Genomic DNA, 18264 nt, shown 5'->3' on the forward strand with positions numbered 1-18264 from the left:
TTTTCAAGCTGTTTTTCAGTCTCTTGGTCCCAGCTTTGATGCACCTGTACTGACCTCGCCAACAGGCAGTGGCTCAGATGGTTGTTGTCCTTGGCCTTCCTGTGACATCGGGGTCCTGGAGAGCAGGTAGTTTGCCCCCGGTGATGTGTTGGGCAGACCGCACCACCCTCTGGAGAGCCTTGCGGTTGTGGGCGGTGCAGTTGCTGTAGCAGGCGTGATACAGCCCGACAGGGTGCTTTCAACTGTGCATCTGTAAAAGTTTGTGAGGGTTCTAGGTGCCAAGCCTTCTTCACTACAATGGACCATTTCAGATCATCAGTGATGTGTACGACAAGGAACTTGAAGCTTTCCACCATCTCCAATGCGGTCCCATCGATGTGGATAGGGGGTGCTCCATCTGCTGTTTCCTGAAGTCCACGTTCAGCTCCATTGTTTTATCAACATTGAGTGAGAGGTTATTTTCCTGGCACCACAGTCCCAGGGCCCTCACCTCCTTTATGTAAGCTGTCTCGTCATTGTTGGTAACCAGGCCTACTAGTGTTGTGTCATCTGCAAACTTGATGATTGTTTTGGAGGCGTGCGTGGCCACACAGTCATGGGTGAACAGGGAGTACAGGAGGTGGCTGAGTACGCACCCTTGTGGGGAACCTGTGTTGAGGATCAGCGAAGTGGAGGTGTTGTTTCCTACCTTCACCACCTGGAGGTGGGCCGTCAGGAATTCCAGAAAAAACGAAATACTGCAAACTTGCTTAGGGCCTATCTGTCTGCGCCATCTTCCTGAGGAGACGCCAATACAGGGGACGCAGATCCAGGTGCCTTGTGAGAATGTGTCTGCGAGTGTGTTACCCCTCTCTACCATCCTTCCTATTGGCCAACGTGCAATCATTGGAGAATAAACCGAATAAGCTCCGTTTGAGCTCCGTTCGAGACTATCCTACGAACAGGACATTAAAAACTGTAATATCTTATGTTTCACCAAGTTGTGGCTGAACAAAGACATGTATAATATACAGTTGGATGGGTTTTCCATGTATCGACAAGACAGAACAGCTACCTCCGGTAAGACGATGGGTTGTGGTCTGTGTCAATTTGTCAATAATAGCTGGTGTGCTAAATCTAAGTGTCAAGGTTTTGCTCGCCTGAGGTAGAGTACCTCATAATAAGCTGTAGACCATACTATTTACCAAGATAGTTATAATCTATATTTTTTGTAGCTGTCTATTTACCACAACAAACTGATGCTGGCACTAAGACCGCACTCAACGAGCTGTATAAGGCCATAAGCAAACAAGAAAATGCTTATCAAGAGGCAGCACTCCTAGTGGCCGGGGACTTTAAAGCAGTAAAGCTTTAATCTGTTTTACCTCATTTCTACCAGCATGTAGCATGCAACCAGAGGGGAAAAAACTCTAGACCACCTTTACTACACACACAGAGATGCATACAAAGCTCTCCCTCGCCCCCCCATTTTGCAAATCTGACCATAATTCTATCCTCCTGAGTCCTGTTTACAAGCAAAAACTAAAGCAGAAAGTTATTTATTTATTTCACCAGGTAGGCAAGTTGAGAACAAGTTCTCATTTACAATTGCGACCTGGCCAAGATAAAGCAAAGCAGTTCGACACATACAACAACACAACACAGGGCTTGTAAGTAAGCATTTCACGGTAAGGTGTATTTGTTGTATTTGGAGCATGTGACAAATACAATTGAATTTGATTTGATGATGCAAATGCTAAGCTGCAGGACTGTTTTTCTAGCACAGACTGGAATATGTTCTGGGATTCATCCGATGGCATTGAGGAGTACACCACATCAGTCACCTGCTTCAGTGCATCGGAACGGCATTCTGACCTGGACACTTATAAGAAATCCTGCTATGCACTCCAATGAACCAACAAAGAGGGCAAAGCGCCAATACAGGACTAAGATTGAATCCTACTACACCGGCTCTGACGCACGTCGGATGTGGCAGGGCTTGCAAACTATTATGAACTACAAAGGGAAGCCCGTCCGTGAGCTGCCCAGTGATATGAGCCTACCACATGAGCTAAATTACTTCTATGTGCGCTTCGAGGCAAGCAACACTGAAGCATGCATGAGAGCGCCAACTGTTCTGGATGACTGTGTGATCACGCTCTCCGCTGCCGATGTGAGTAAGACCTTTAAACAGATCATCATTCACAAGGCTGCAGGGCCAGATGGATTACCAGGACATGTACACAGAGCATGCGCTGACCAACTTGCAAGTGTCTTCACTGACATTTTCAACCTTTTCCTGAGAGAGTCTGTATTACCTACATGTTTCAAGCAGACCACCAAGAACACCAAGGTACCCTGCCTAAATGACTACCAATCCGTAACACTCACGTCTGTAGCCATGGAGTGCTTTGAAAGGCTGGCCATGACACACATCAACACCTTCATCCCAGAAACTCTAGACCAAGTCCAATTTGCATACCGCCCCAACAGATCCCCAGATGACGCAATCTCTATTGCACTCCACACTGCGATTTTCACCTGGACAAAAATAACATCTACGTGAGAATGATGTTCTTTGACTACAGCTCAGAGTTCAACACCATAGTGCCCTCAAAGCCCATCACCAAGCAAGTACCCTGGGACTAAACACATCCCTCTGCAACTGGATCCTTGACATCCTGATGGACCGCCTCCAGGGGGAAAGGGTAGGCAACAACACATCTGCCACACTGATCCTCAACATGGCCATAAGGGGTGCATGCTTGGTCTCCTCCTGTACTCCCTGTTCAACCACGACTGCGTGGCCAAGCACGATTCCAACACCATCACTAAGTTTGGCGACAACACAACAGTGGCAGGCCTGATCACAGACAACGATGAGACAGCCTATAGTGAGAAAGTCAGAGACCTGGCAGTGTGGTGCCAGGATAATAACCTCTCCCTCCACCTGATCAACTCAAAGGAGATGATTGTGGACTACAGGAAAAGGAGGACCGAGCACGCCCCCATTCTCATCGATGGGGCTGTAGTGGAGCAGGTTGATAGCTTCAAGTTCCTTGTTGACCCCATCACCAACAAACTATCATGGCCCAAAAACATCAAGACACTTGTGAAGATGGCACAACAATGCCTCAGGAGACAAAAAATATTTGGCGTGGGTCCTCCGTTCCTCAAAAAGTTCTACTGCTGCACTATTGAGAGTATCGTAATGGGTTGTATTCCCGCCTAGTATGGTAACTACTCGGCAACAGTTAATCAAATGGCTGCCCGGACAATTTGCATTGATCCCCCCCTTTTTTTTATGCTGCTGCTACTCACTGTTTATTAGCTATGCATAGCTACTTTATGTACACCCTACCTACATGTACATATTACATAATTACCTCGACTAACCTGTACTCCCGCACATTAATTCAGTACCGGTACTCCATGTATATAGCCTCGGTATTGTTATTTTATTGTGTTACTTATTTCCACACTTTGGGTTTTGGTAGAAAAGTCACTGCCAAGAAATGCTTATGTTAGCATTTTCGGACTAAAAACATTATTTTATACATCAGACTATTACAACAGGAATAAAATGTTCAATATGTTTTCTAAAGCATCCTTTTGTGTGCTTATTATTTAACCATAGATTAGTATTAAAATGTAAAAATATATATGTGTATATATATATAAATAAATAAAAATAAAAATGAATAATAATAATAATCTATATATATTTATTATTATTTTATTACCCCGTTTTCTCCCCAATTTCATGGTATCCAACTGGTAGCTACAGTCTTGTCTCTTCGCTGCAACTCCCGTACGGACTCGGGACAGGCGGAACACACTTAACCCGGAAGCCAGCCGCACCAATGTGTCAGAGGAAACATCATGCACCTGGCGACCGTGGTAGCATGCCACAGGAGTCGCTAGTGCGCGATGAGACAAGGACATCCCTGCTGGCGAAACCCTCCCCTATCCCAGACAATGCTGGGCAAATTGTGCACCGCCCCATGGGTCTCCCGGTCGCGGCCGGCTGCACTAACCCAGAATCTAGTGGCACACGGTAATTGGCCTTAGACCACTGCGCTACTCGGGAGGCCCAACCATTGATATGTTCTGGGGTAGGGCCTGTCATTACATTTTGTCAGCCAGTGATTGTCTTGCAAACAACTGCTTGTCTCATGGTAATTGACCATTAATTAACATAAACACGTTTAGCATCTCGTGGATTTCACACACAGCCTACACAATGCTGATGCAGAACATCTACATTCTAATAAATCAATTTAATATGGCCCACACCATCACAATAGATCCACAATGTTTTTATGCAAGTCTAAAAAACATGATATGAAGAAAATGTTGCCTATTTCAGAAGAATGTCCATATGGCATATTCCCAGATGATCTTATGTTAGGCCCTGATCTGGCTATGCCATATGGCTGTGGGCTACACTAATTAATTTAGCAGATTTGCTTAGAATTCTGTGGCATTATTTTCTATTATTTTATAACATGAAGAATACAATTGAACATAGCTGAATAAAATAAAAAGGATATTTCCTTCAAACGATTTCCGAGGGAGTGCACACATGCAGCTATTCTGTGTTATCAAAGAAACAGGTCCTCCTATATGCGTAACTTTATTTGTGATACAAACGTTAGGCTATATGTTTTGATTTTTAATACATTCTAAGGCTACATTATGCGACAGTAATGATGATTTGAAAAAAGTTGCATGAAAGGCATGGGCTCTCTCTGTTTCTTGCGCAGGCTGCACACACGTCATCAGTTTCTCATTCCTCATTCACAATTTGACAAGCACTTGATCATTTTCTCACTCATCACACTATTCGTAATTTAATCTGGTCTTTACATATAGCCTATGGGTGGAATTAGTTTTGATTTAGAATAGCCCACAAAAAAAACGTAATCCGCAGCCTGCACTCGAATAGCAAATGGAGGTTACGTGGTTACGTTTTTAATATGCAAGCAGGCAGTCCGTCCATAAGGCTACGGGAAGCTTTTCCTAAAGGAAATGTAATTAAATTGTTAAAATTATATAGCCTAATTAGCCTACTCCTGTCTATACAGAAATAAATACAATAATTCAAACATAGGCTACTAAAGCATGATTTGGCCATAGAGGATCATTAGCTGTTTACATTTTTGCTGTTGTTTTAAATCAGTGTTTTCCAAACTCGGTCCTCGAGTATAGCACTAAAATAGCGAATGGAGGATGTTTTTCCTGCGGTTCATTTTCATAACAGCCAGGTAGGCTATACTCCTGTTGTAAAGTGGAGCAATGTGCTTAATATTAGGAACGTTGAGAAATAAATATAGTAGGCCTAGCCTATAGAAAGCTGATGGGATCATCATCTTTTTAATAGAGGCCATGAAAGCTCTGTTTTCTCATGTAATTGCATAGCTTATAGACATTTTGCACAACATTTTGCACAACATGAGCTCATTGATTTTCTAATGGATTTGTGTTGATGTCAGAGCGTTTAGAGGGACAATCGCTAATTACCAGGCCAAAAATGTGTCACATAAATATGTGTATGTGACTAATAAAATGTGATTTGATAAGTACCAGGCCATTAGTGATTGGCAGTTAGCAAGTTTGGTAGGCTACTATTGACCATCAGCAGCATCAGTGCGTAGTTTTGGAGAAGCCTAGTTACCATGACTAAATGGTCACATGGAATTTGACTGCGGCCATGACTCGTGACTGCCGGTGGGGTGGTAATATGGTCACCCTAACAGCTATATTCTAGGGGCTATTTCGAGACCTTAAGGAGGATCAGGTACTGCATCTTTTTGTGAGAAATTACACTGGTCACTCAAAACAGTAAAAAAAGTCAATAGCCAACACTTTAGATGAGGCCACACAAAAATGACAAAAAAAAATACCCAATGGACAATATGGACCTATATTAAACATCTCATGAATCATTATTAAATACTTTAAAAGTTGTTTATAAATGTGTGAATAACTAGGTTACTAATATTTACAAATGTGGGCGTAACAATGAATAAATTATGAAAAAATGACTTACTAATCCATTATAAATGCTAGTTATTATGAAGTGCTACCTAAACTTCTGATAAGGCAGAAAACAGCGTGGCTAATTAGGTTAACTAACTAAGTGTTACCTAAGGGTAAAAACATTTTAACTTCATGCTAAATACATACTAAATATTCTGGAAAAAACAGACAGAAAAAGACAGCTCACAATATATCACTCTCCAGTCCAGTCAGAGGGATAAAGCTATAGATAAAGCCGCAAACGAGTCATGCCACCCCATATAGTGGTCTCTAGATAGAACACACAATCATGCTTTCACACTGTCCAAGCAGTCTTGGTAACAATATTTTATTGTCTTCGATCCAAGAATAGCAATATCACCCGATATAACTCAATCTGTCGTAACATCAGACAATGCAGTGTGTGTGTGTGTGTGTGTTTTCTCCCTGTCTCACAAAAGCAGTATGTATCACCCTACATAACAACCTATACATAGGCCACACATTATTGTTTTCCGCTACCTCAAGCCATTATTACACAGGCCACGAGATATTGCATTTCCCTGGTCGAAGCAATCTATAGATGGACCAATGGTATTGTGTTACCTGGACTAAGCAATCTATACAGTAGATAGATGAATGGTATTGTATTTCAGTGGTACAAGCAATAATGACCATCCATTACTGTGTTCTCTCATTCCAGGACTTAGTTAGTATATGCATGTAAATATACTTTTAGCCTTCTTGGGCTGCAACCCTGTCCCCTTTCTCCCCACCAAACATACCCGAACCACACCCCCAAAACACATACATACAGCCATCATACCTTCTTGTCGAGGTTGTTGAGGTGTGTGTGGTGAGACTTGGCAGTAGAGTACACTCCGTCCAGGTCAGTGACCCCACGGTTAAACTCCTCGACCGTACTGTCCGGTAATGGTAAGGGAGCCTCCTCAGCATCAATGTCTGTTTCCACAGCAACCACCGACTTCTCCGCTCCTGTTAACTCACGGGCTGTAAGAACAAACACATCAACACATTATTAAAGAAATGCCTCATCACCACACCATGTTAAATAGTTGCCATAGAAGGAGGGTCAATGGAATAATAGACTCTGTTGTTGGAAAGAAAGTTTCTACACCAAAAGTTGAGGGAGGACAAAAGAAGAGTGGCAGGATGAGATGCGCTTCATTATGGTGTTCTCCTGTGGCTCTCCTGTTCTTCCAGCTCACAATTAACTCTCCAGATAATCCCACTGGCAGAGCTCAGAGACTCGTGTGGTTTATACCAGTGGAACAGACAGAGAACAGGGGATCAGCTCACATGTGTGTTTGTGTGTGTCAGTGTTAATTCCGTCAACAAAAATTGTGAGAAACATTTTAACACATATTTTTCAGTGGCAATTGACGAGACTATAACGGAATAAATAGACCCAGACAAAACTATAACTAAACAATTTTCTTTCTTAATTTCAGTTGACTAAAATGAGATGAGACAACTATCTCTGTGACTAAATCCTGACTACCAAGTGGACTGGACAAGAGTTTTTGGAGAGATTGAAAGCTTTTTAGTGATGAGCACAATTAACATTAGCAGGACAGACGCGCAGCTTTACAAAATGAGCAGAATTGAGTTTAATAGTAAAACAACAGTCTATTTATGTTTTTCTCTCCCTTGAGTATAGAAAAGTAGGCTGTCATTTGAATTTGTAATGTCGCTCAACCCTCCCACTTTCCTCACTGCATTTCATAGCCAAGTTCTGTAGCCAAGGTAGCCAAGTCTTCCAATTTTCCTCAGAGAAAACAGCTTGATTCTAGCCCTTACCATTCAAAAGATATGACCCATAATACCAGCGCCACGTTCTACTGTGCATTGGAATGCCATATTTTATATTCAAATCAAATTGTATTGGTCACATACACGTGCTTAGCAGATGTTATTGCAGGTGTAGCAAAATGCTTGCGTTTCTAGCTCCGACAGTGCAGTAATATCTAACAAGTAATAAATGATCTAACAATTTCACAACATATAGCCAATACACACAAATCTAAGTAAAGGAATGGAATTAAGAAAATATAAATATATGGACAAGCAATGTCAGAGCGGCATAGACTAAGATACATTAGAATAGAATACAGTATATACATATGGAGATGAGTAATGCAAAATATGTAAACATTATTAAAGTGACTAGTGTTCCATTTATTAAAGTGGTCAGTAATTTCAAGTCTATGTACATAGGCAGCAGCCTCTAATGTGCTAGTGTGCTAGAGGAGCTGTTTTTTAGTCTCCTGGTCCCAGCTTTGATGCACCAGTACTGGCCTCGCCTTCTGGATGATAGTGGGGTGAACAGACATCGGGTGGTGTAGGTGTCCTGGAGGGCAGATAGTTTGCCCCCGGGGATGCGTTGGGAAAACCGCACCAACCTCTGGAGAGCCCTGCGGTTGTGGGTGGTGCAGTTGCCGTACCTAAGTCTCCTGAGGCTCTTGCGCCTTCTTCACTACACTGTCTGTGTGGGTGGACCATTTCAGTTTGTCAATGATGTGTACGCCGAGGAACTTGAAGCTTTCCACCATCTCCACTGCGGTCCCGCCGATGTGGTTAAGGGGTTGCTCCATCTGCTGTTTCCTGAAGTCCACAATCATCTCCTTTGTTTTGTTGACATTGAGTGAGTGGTTATTTTCCTGGCACCACATTCCCAGAGCACGCACCTCCTCCCTGTAGGCTGTCTTGTCATTATTGGTAATCAACCCTACTACTGTTGTGTCGTCTGCAAACTTGATGAGTTGGAGGCGTGCGTGGCCACACAGTCATGGGTGAACAGGGAGTAGAGGAGGGGGATGAGCATGCACCCTTGTGGGGCCCCAGTGTTGAGGATCATCGAAGTGGAGATATAGTTTCCTACCCTCACCACCTGGGGGCGGCCCGTCAGGAAGTCCAGGATCCAGTTGCACAGGGCGGGGTTCAGACCCAGGGCCTCGAGCTTAATGATGAGCTTGGAGGGTACTATGTTGCTGAATGCTGAGCTATATTCAATGAACAGCATTCTTACCGGTATTATTATAGGTATTCCTATTGTCCAGATGGGATAGGGCAGTGTGCAGGGAGATGGCGATTGTATCGTCTGTGGATCTATTGGGGTGGAAAGCAGATTGAAGTGGGTCTAGGGTGACATGTAAGGTAGAGGTGATATGATCCTTGACTATTCTCTCAAAGAACTTCATGATGACAGAAGTGAGTGCTATGGGGCGATAGTCATTTAGTTCAGTTACCTTTGCTTTATTGGGAACAGGAACAATGGCCATCTTGAAGCATGTGGGGACAGCAGACTGGGATAGGGAGAGATTGAATATGTCCGTAAACACATAGGCCAGCTGATCTGTGCATGCGTCTAGGGATGTCATCTTGGCCGGCAGCCTTTGCGAGGGTTAACACGCTTACATGTCTTTCTTATGGTGGCCACGGAGAAGGAGAGCCCACGGTCCTTGGTAGCGGCCCATGTCGGTGGTGCTCTGTTATCTTCAAAGTGGGCAAAGCCTATAGGAAGGGAGGAGCAAAATGGAGTTGTGTTCAGATTTGCTGAGACGAGGGCAGGGGAGGGCCTTCTAGGCATCCCAGAAGTTGGAGTAGTAGTGGTTGAGTGTTTTAGCAGCATGAGTACTACAGTCAATGTGTTGATAGAACTTCGGCTGCCTTTTTATCAAATTTGTTTTGTTAAAATCCCCAGTGGTATCAGCTTGAGGGGGATATACACCTCTGTGACAATAACTGAAGAGAATTCTCATGGAAGATATAAGGTCAGCATTTGATTGTGAGGTATTCTAGGTCAGGTGAACAAAACGACTTGAGTTCTTGTATGTTTTCACAATCACACCATGAGTCGTTAATCATGAAACATACACCCCACCCTTCTTCTTCCCGGAGAGATATTTATTCTTGTCTGCATCATGAACTGAGAACCCAACTGGCTGGACGGACTCAGACAGTATATCCCAAAGGAGCCATGTTTCTGTGAAACAGAGTATGTTACAATCCCTGATGTCTCTCTGGAAAGAAATCCTCGCCCTAAGCTTTATTATCCAGAGACTGAACATCAGCAAGTAATATACTCGGAAGCGGTGGGTGGTGTGCGCGCCTCCTAAGTCAGACTAGAAGACCCCTCCGAGTACCTCTCCTCCACCGGCGGTGTTTTGGGCCAGCCTCTGGAATCAGTTCAATTGCCCTGGGGGGTGCGAACAAAGGATTTGATTCGGGAAAGTCGTATTCCTGGTCATAATGCTGGTAGTGCTGGAACATTCAGATAGACATATGCTATATAGAACAAACATGCCTCTATGACATGTTGAATAAGGAATAACGTCAGTTCTATTCATGGAATTTCTATCAAATCAAATGTTATTTGTCACATGCTTCGTAAACAACAGGTGTAGACTAACAGTGTAAATGCTTACTTACGGGCCCTTCCCAACAATACAGAGAGAAAGATAATAGAACAAATTATGATAATACGAGGAATTATCTGCAACGTTCGAGAACGTTTTGCAATTGATCGTGGCCCTGGTAACATTACCAGTAGCCTATATGCAAACATTTGGGGACACAGAAAGAAAGGAAAAGGGATACCAAACAATTTATTGACTCAATTCATCTTGCCTGTACTAGGGCTGTTGCGAAGACCACTGCCACACCAGAAGTCATGAGCTCTGACCACAGTAAAATTCCATGTGACCGTTGAGTCACGGTAATCTCCTCTTACGCACTCTGGTCTTGCATTGGTAGTACCTGTCACTAATGGTCTGGTACTCTGGGCTCTATTGTACCTCTAACCACTCTGACATCAATGCAAATGCAATCTAAAATCACATCAAACACTTAGTTTTTAATTTACTGTTTTATATTAACGTTTATAGATACTGGCACTTTTTGTACATCGAGTCGATTTCCTTTTGAGAAAGTATACGTTTTAATCAGAAGATCAGGCTAGAAGACCAGATTGGCACTAAATAACTTTGTATATTTCAACTGGCACAGTCCCTCCAAAAGGGGGTTAAGGTCAGGGGTAAATGCCAAATAGATGGTGGAAATCTCATAATTACTCTATGCCCGTTACTGTCCAGAGATGTTTATCAGAGCCCCAGCCCATGTTCTAGCGATAAATCCATTGGAGCAGCAGCATGATATAATAGAGAGGGTTAGAAGGGAAGGAGCAATGACCCTCTTTCAGGTATGCATAACGAATAGAGATCTTTCAGACCTTGATCATGACAACCAACCTAATCCTCCTGCTTCCATCTTCTGTCTGAGTGCAGTGGGGAGACCAGGAGAGGATCGCGAAGGAGGCCCCAGTCGAGACAGTCTGTTGTGCCAAATGAACATGGAAAGGCCCGGGGATAGGGACAGGGGATTGGAAAGGCAAAACCCTAGTCTGATGCCAGCACGAACCCTGGGTGGAGCTTCACGGCTGGGATTGGACTGCATGGACTCAACACTCATCTCAAGTGAACAATTTCAGCTGACAGTTCCAACAGATGAGGAGAGGACGAGAGGACTACACATCCTTCATCTCAACGTTAGAAGTCTTCTTCCCAAGATTGAGGAAATTCGCCTACTCTCCAGTAACTGTAAGGTGGGAGTGCTTTGCTTTACCGAAAGAAGGTTAGATGGTTCGATAAATAACGCTGAGATTGAAGTTGAAAATTGTGTAGTAATTAAGAAGAGACTGCAATCGCAAAGGCGGGGGAGTTTGTATTTATGTAAGATCAGATATTGTGTTCAACTTTAGATCGGATTTAAGCCATGATGAGTTTGAAGCTGTGTGGTTGGACATTTTATCACCAAAATGCAAACCCAATATAGACGGAAGCTGTTACAGACCAATACAAGTTTTATGAATTGTTGGAGAAGACTTTCTTCAACTGTACAGATTTAGGTAAATCAGAAGTTGTTGTTACTGGTGATTTTAATACAAATATGCTCTAACAGGCCCATGCTACTTTTAAAGCTCTTCAGAATTTTTGTAATCTGTTTTTCCTCATACCAGCTGATTTCTGAGCCCACCAGGGTCTGTCCTTCTGCCCAAACCATCATGGACATTGTGTTGTCTGAAATATATCAAACAGTGGGGTTTACACTATGGGCTCAGTGATCATTACATCATTTAGGTCTATAAAGAATAAGAGCAGATATTTATGTTCATTGTTTGATCAAATTGGACTGGTCTGCTGTATTGAAATGCAATGAGGTGGAAAATGCCTGCGGCAATTTTAAATCATTGTTTTTAGATGCTGTAGATAAGCAGGTTCCAGATTTGTTGTTGTTGTTGTTGAATTAAGCAAAGAACAGAACCATGGATAAACTATAACATTATAAAGGTAATTAAGTGTAGAAATGAACACTTTCTGGAGTTTAGGAAATCCAAGGCAGGTTATATATTTATAGACTATAAGAAATTAAGAAATGAGGTCAACATGATGATACAGAAGGCCAAGAAAGATTATTTTAATGACAAATAGTTGAAAATAGGAACAATCCGAGTAAATTATGGAACTGTCTGAAGCTGTTAGGATACAGTAACAGATTATAGACCAGAGCTCAAAGTCTTAGATTGGACAAGATTACATCAGACAAGATCATAGTTGTAGACAGTCTGAATAGCTATTTTACAACTATAGCTCATACATTAGTTAGCAAGTTACCTTGTCAGTCAGGTTGCTTTGGGGAGAGTCATGTCCAGCAGTTTTACTCACAGCAGGGGATTCAAGTAGATGTTTTTTCGTTTGAAAAGGTGTCTGAGTCATCTGTGCTAAAGAAGCTGAAAGAACTTGACCATTCCAAAGCAATTGGCCTTAACAACATTCCTGACAGATTTATAAGGGATTCTGCGCAATTTATCACCCCATGTGTAACTCACATTATAAACATGTCTATTGAACTGGGGTGTTTTCCCAGTGAACTAAAACTTTCAAGGGTCATTCCTTTATATAAAAATGGGAATAAGTTAGATCATGGAAACTATCGGCCTGTCTCAATCCTGTGTGTTTTATTGAAGGTCACGGAAAAGAGCGCCAATCTGTCTTTAGGAAATCCCATTCCACCGACACTTGCCTACAATATCTAACTGACCACATAAGGAAGGAAGTAGACGTAGGGAAATTTTGTTAGATCTCCAAAAGGCGTGGATCATGAGATTCTGTTAAACAAACTAAGAGCCATGGGCTTTAACAACGTAGCAGTAAAATGGGTTAGCAGTTAATTGCAAGGAAGACCACAGATGGTAGATGTGGATAGGACCCTATCTAAACCAAAAATATTGAACTGCGGGGTACCCCAAGGGACTGTGCTGGGTCCACTTTTCTTTCTATTGTATATACATTATCTGAAATCTGCCTGTACATGTGAACTTTTCCTCTATGCAGATTATTATGCACTTTTGGTTTCCCACAAAGACAAAAATGTAGTTGAGAAAGCCCTCTGTGCTAAACTCCTGAATGTGAGTAAATGGCCATATGACAATAAGTTGTCTCTTCACCTTGAAAAACAGAGTCCGTCTTGATCGGGTCCAAAGGGAAACTGAGGGATCGGTGTCCCTATACTGGGACGGTTGTTGCAAACATGCGCTAATGTGACTAGAATTACATTCTACGTAACATCCAACTTTCCAGGACATAGATATGTCTTATAAACTCAGCAAAAAAAGAAACGTCCCTTTTTCAGGACCCTGTCTTTCAAAGGTAATTCGCAAAATTTCAAATAACTTCACAGATCTTCATTGTAAAGGGTTTAAACACTGTTTCCCATGCTTGTTCAATGAACCATAAACAATTAATGAACATGCACCTGTGGAACGGTCGCTAAGACACGAACAGCTTACAGACGGTAGGAAATTAAGGTCACAGTCAGGAAAATGTAGGACACTAAAGAGGCCTTTCTACTGACTCTGAAAAACACCAAAAGAAAGATGCCCAGGGTCCCTGCTCATCTGTGTGAACGTGCCTTAGGCATGATGCAAGGAGGCATGAGGACTGCAGGTGTGGCCAGGGCAATACATTGCAATGTCCATACTGTGAGATGCCTAAGACAACCCTACAGGACGGACAGCTGATTGTCCTCGTAGTGACAGACCACGTGTAACAACACCTGCCCAGGATCGGTACATCCGAACATCACACCTGTGGGACAGGTACAGGATGGCAACAACAACTGCCCGAGACAAGTTATTTCTTTCATTTCACTTCACCAATTTGGACTATTTTGTCTATGTCCATTACATGAAGTACAAATAAAAATACATTTAAATTACAGGTTGTAATGCAACAAAATAGGAAAAAAGCCAAAGGGGATGAATACTTTTGCAAGGCACTGTATGTATTTAAAAGAAATTGTCTAATATATTCAATCAATCAAAAGAGTATGTGCTTTTAAAACCCACCTCACTGTGATTGATCAATTTGAAGAAAGAAGAGGTTGAAAGTGAGTTAAAAAAATATGGTCTTTGTTTCAAAGCCTAGCACAACGAAATGGATGGCACTTTTTCTAAGGTGGTGAATAACTCAAAAAAAGGTAATAATTTAGGCTTCACTGTCCTGCAAAATCATCCTGTTGTCCTGCATTTGGGTATTTTAAATGTGGCCACCCAAACAGCATGAGTTTGCAGACAACACAACAGTGGTAGGCTTGATCACCAAAAATGACGAGACGGCCTACAGGGAGGAGGTGAGGGCCCTCAGAGTGTGGTGTCAGGAAAATAACCGCACACTCAACGTCAACAAAACAAAGGAGATGATCGTGGACTTCAGAAAACAGCAGAGGTAGCACCCCCCTATCCAGCTCTTTGGTCTTGGCCATAGTGGAGTTTGGAGTGTGACTGTTTGAGGTTGTGGACAGGTGTCTTTTATACTGATAACAAGTTCAAACAGGTGCCATTAATACAGGTAACGAGTGGAGGACAGAGGAGCCTCTTAAAGAAGAAGTTACAGGTCTGTGAGAGCCAGAAATCTTGCTTGTTTGTAGGTGACCAAATACTTATTTTCCACCATAATTTGCAAATAAACTCATTAAAAATCCTACAATGTGATTTTCTGGATTTTTTAAATAATTTTGTCTGTCATATTTGAAGTGTACCTATGATGAAAATTACAGGCCTCTTATCTTTTTAAGCGGGAGAACTTGCACAATTGGTGGCTGACTAAATACTTTTTTGCCCCACTGTATATGACTGTGTAAATAACTTGATCTATTCTAGTGATTCAGTGATTCAGACTTGAGCACTTGGACCAGGACTCAAGCACTGGGACTCAAATTTCAGCCATAGGGACTTCTGACTCGACTCGTGACTCGACCATTGGTGACTCGTACTCGAGCACAGGGGACTTGGGACTCAAGGTTAAGCGACTCGACTACATCATTGGGCGAAACAATCATTAGCTCCGGTTAAAGTCCTTAGCCCTCCTTATACTTTTGGAATCCCTGGAACGTTGATGACAATGGCAATGACGCGACCGAGATGCAACACATACTACACTCCTCTCTCTCCCTCTGTCTTTCTCTCTCTTAATCTAATTCAATTTAAGCAGCTTTATTGGCATGGGAAAAATATATGTTTACATTGCCAAAGCAAGTGAAATAGATAATAAACAAAAGGGAAATAAACAATAAAACAGGTCACAAATCTTGCTCCTGTGATTGCAGCACTGTGGTATTTCACCCAATAAATATGGGTGAAATATAGATATCAAAATTGGATTTGTTTTCAAATTCTTTGTGGGTCTGTGTTATCTGAAAGAAATATGTATCTCTAATATAGTCATACATTTGGCAGGAGGTTAGGAAGTGCAGCTCAGTTTCCACTACATGTTGGGACAAGTGTGCAAATACAGTGCCTTGCAAAAGTATTCATCCCCCTTGGCGTTTTTCCTATTTTGTTGCATTACAACCTGTAATTTAAATAGATTTTTATTTGGATTTCATGTAATGGACATATACAAAATAGTCCACATTGGGTAAGTGGAATGAAAAAAATAAAAAAACTGAAAAGTGGAGGTTGCATATGTATTCACCCCCTTTGCTATGAAGCCCCTAAATAAGATCTGGTGCAACCAATTACCTTCAGAAGATACATCATTTGTTAAATAAAGTCCACCTGTGTGCAATATAAGTGTCACATGATCTGTCACATGATCTCAGTATATATACACTTGTTCTGAAAGGCCCCAGAGTCCGCAAGAGCACGAAGCAAGGGGCACCAGCGAGCAAGCGGCACCATGAAGACCAAGGAGCTCTCCAAACTGGTCAGGGACAAAGTTGTGGAGAGGTAAAAATCAGGGTTGGGTTATAAAAAATATCCCGAAACTTTGAACATCCCACGGAGCACGATTAAATCCATTATTAAAAAATGGAAAGAATATGCCACCACAACAAACCTGCCAAGAGAGGGCCGCCCACCAAAACTCATGGACCAGGCAAGGAGGACATTAATAAAGTTCTGTTTTTTTTGTCTTATTTCTTGTTTCACAATAAAAAATATTATGCATCTTCAAAGTGGTAGGCATGTTGTGTAAATCAATTTCCAGGTTGTAAGGAAACAAAATAGGAAAAATGCCAACGGGGGGTGAATACTTTCACAAGCCACTGTAGCCTGTCTTCTCTTGAGAGCCAGGTGTGACTTCGGGTGCCCTTCTCTATAGCAAGGCTATGCTCCCTCAGTCTGCACATAGTCAAAGATTTCCTTCATTTTGGGTCAGTTACAGTAGTCATGTATTCTGCCACGGTGTACTCTATTTAGGGCTAAATAGAATTCTAGTTTGCTCAGTTTTTTTGTAAATTATTTTCCAATTTGTCAATTAATTGTCTTTTTGTTTCCTCATGATTTGGTTGGGCTTAATTGTGTTGCTGCCCTGGAGCTCTATGCGGTCTGTTTGTGAACAGAGCCCCAGGACGAGCTTGTTTAGGGGGCTCTACTCCAGGTTCTCTGTAGGTGATGGCTTTGTTATGGAAGGTTTGGGAATCACTTCCTTTTAGGTGGTTGTAGAATTTAACGTTTCTTTTCTGGATTTTGTTAAATAGCGGGTATTGGCCTAATTCTGCTCTGCATGCATTATTTGGTGTTTTATGTTGTACACTGGGGATATGTTTGCATAATTCTGCATGCAGAGTCTCAATGTGGTGTTTGTCCCATTTTGTGAATTATTGGTTGGTGAGCGGACCCCAGACCTCACAACCATAAAGGGCAATGGGTTCTATAACTGATTCAAGTATTGTTAGCCAGATCCAAATTAGTGTGTCAAATTTTCTGTTAGTTTTGATTATGTAGAAGGCCCTTCTTCCTTCTTGCCTTGTCTCTCAGATTGTTCACAGCTTTGTGGGGGTTATCTGTGGTGCTGATGTTTAGGCCAAGGTAGGTATACGTTTTTGTTTACTCTTGGAACACCATTATTTTTGTCTTACTGAGATTTACTGGAATCGGGCCAGGTCTGACAGAATCTGTGCAGAAGATCTAGGTGCTGCTGTAGGCCCTCCCTGGTTGTAGACAGAAGCACCAGATCATCAGCAAACAGTAGACATTTCAGATTCTGGTAGGGTGAGGCCGGATGCTGCAGACTGTTCTAGTGCGCTCGCCAATTCATTGATATATATGTTGAAGGGAGTGGGTACACACACATTTTTTGTTTGTTTGTGTACATGGAATTTATAATGTCTTATGTTTCTCCCCCAACACCACTTTCCATTAATTTGAATAGCAGACCCTCATGACAAATTGAGTTGAAAGCTTTTTTGAAATCAACAAAGCATGAGAAGACTTTACCTTTGTCTTGGTTTGTTAGTTTATCAATTAGGGTGTGCAGTGTGAATTTGGTTAAAAGCCAATTTTACATTTGCTCAATACATTGTTTTCACTGAGGAAATGTACGAGTCTGCTGTTAATGATAACGCAGAGAATTTTCCCAAGGTTGCTGTTGACGCATATCCCACGGTAGTTATTGGGGTCAAATTTGTCTCCACTTTTATGGATTGGGGTGATCCGTCCTTGGTTCCAAATATTTGGGAAGATGCCAGTGCTAAGGATGATGTTAAAGAGTTTAAGTATAGCCAATTGGAATTTGGAGTCTGTATATTTTATCCTTTCATTTAGGATACCATTAACACCACAGGCCTTTTTGGGTTGGAGGGTTTATATTTTGTCTTGTAGTTAATTCAATGCAATTGGAGAATCCAGTGGGTAGTCTTTAATAGCTGATTATAAGATTTGTATTTGATCTCTACCTCTCTCTT

At 42.0% G+C, this 18264-nt stretch overlaps 1 protein-coding gene across 1 annotated transcript in view; it reads right to left on the minus strand.

Annotated features, from left to right (window-relative positions):
• The window catches only part of LOC109898048 (carboxyl-terminal PDZ ligand of neuronal nitric oxide synthase protein), a 231587-nt gene that overhangs the window by 58575 nt on the left and 154748 nt on the right, over positions 1-18264 (minus strand). The window contains exon 7 of the mRNA XM_020492806.2: positions 6827-7011. Within this exon, the coding sequence (XP_020348395.1) occupies positions 6827-7011 (185 nt within the window). The remainder of the gene's footprint in view (positions 1-6826; positions 7012-18264) is intronic.

This window comes from Oncorhynchus kisutch, linkage group LG10, assembly GCF_002021735.2.
Source record: "Oncorhynchus kisutch isolate 150728-3 linkage group LG10, Okis_V2, whole genome shotgun sequence".
Classification (NCBI taxonomy): domain Eukaryota; kingdom Metazoa; phylum Chordata; class Actinopteri; order Salmoniformes; family Salmonidae; genus Oncorhynchus; species Oncorhynchus kisutch.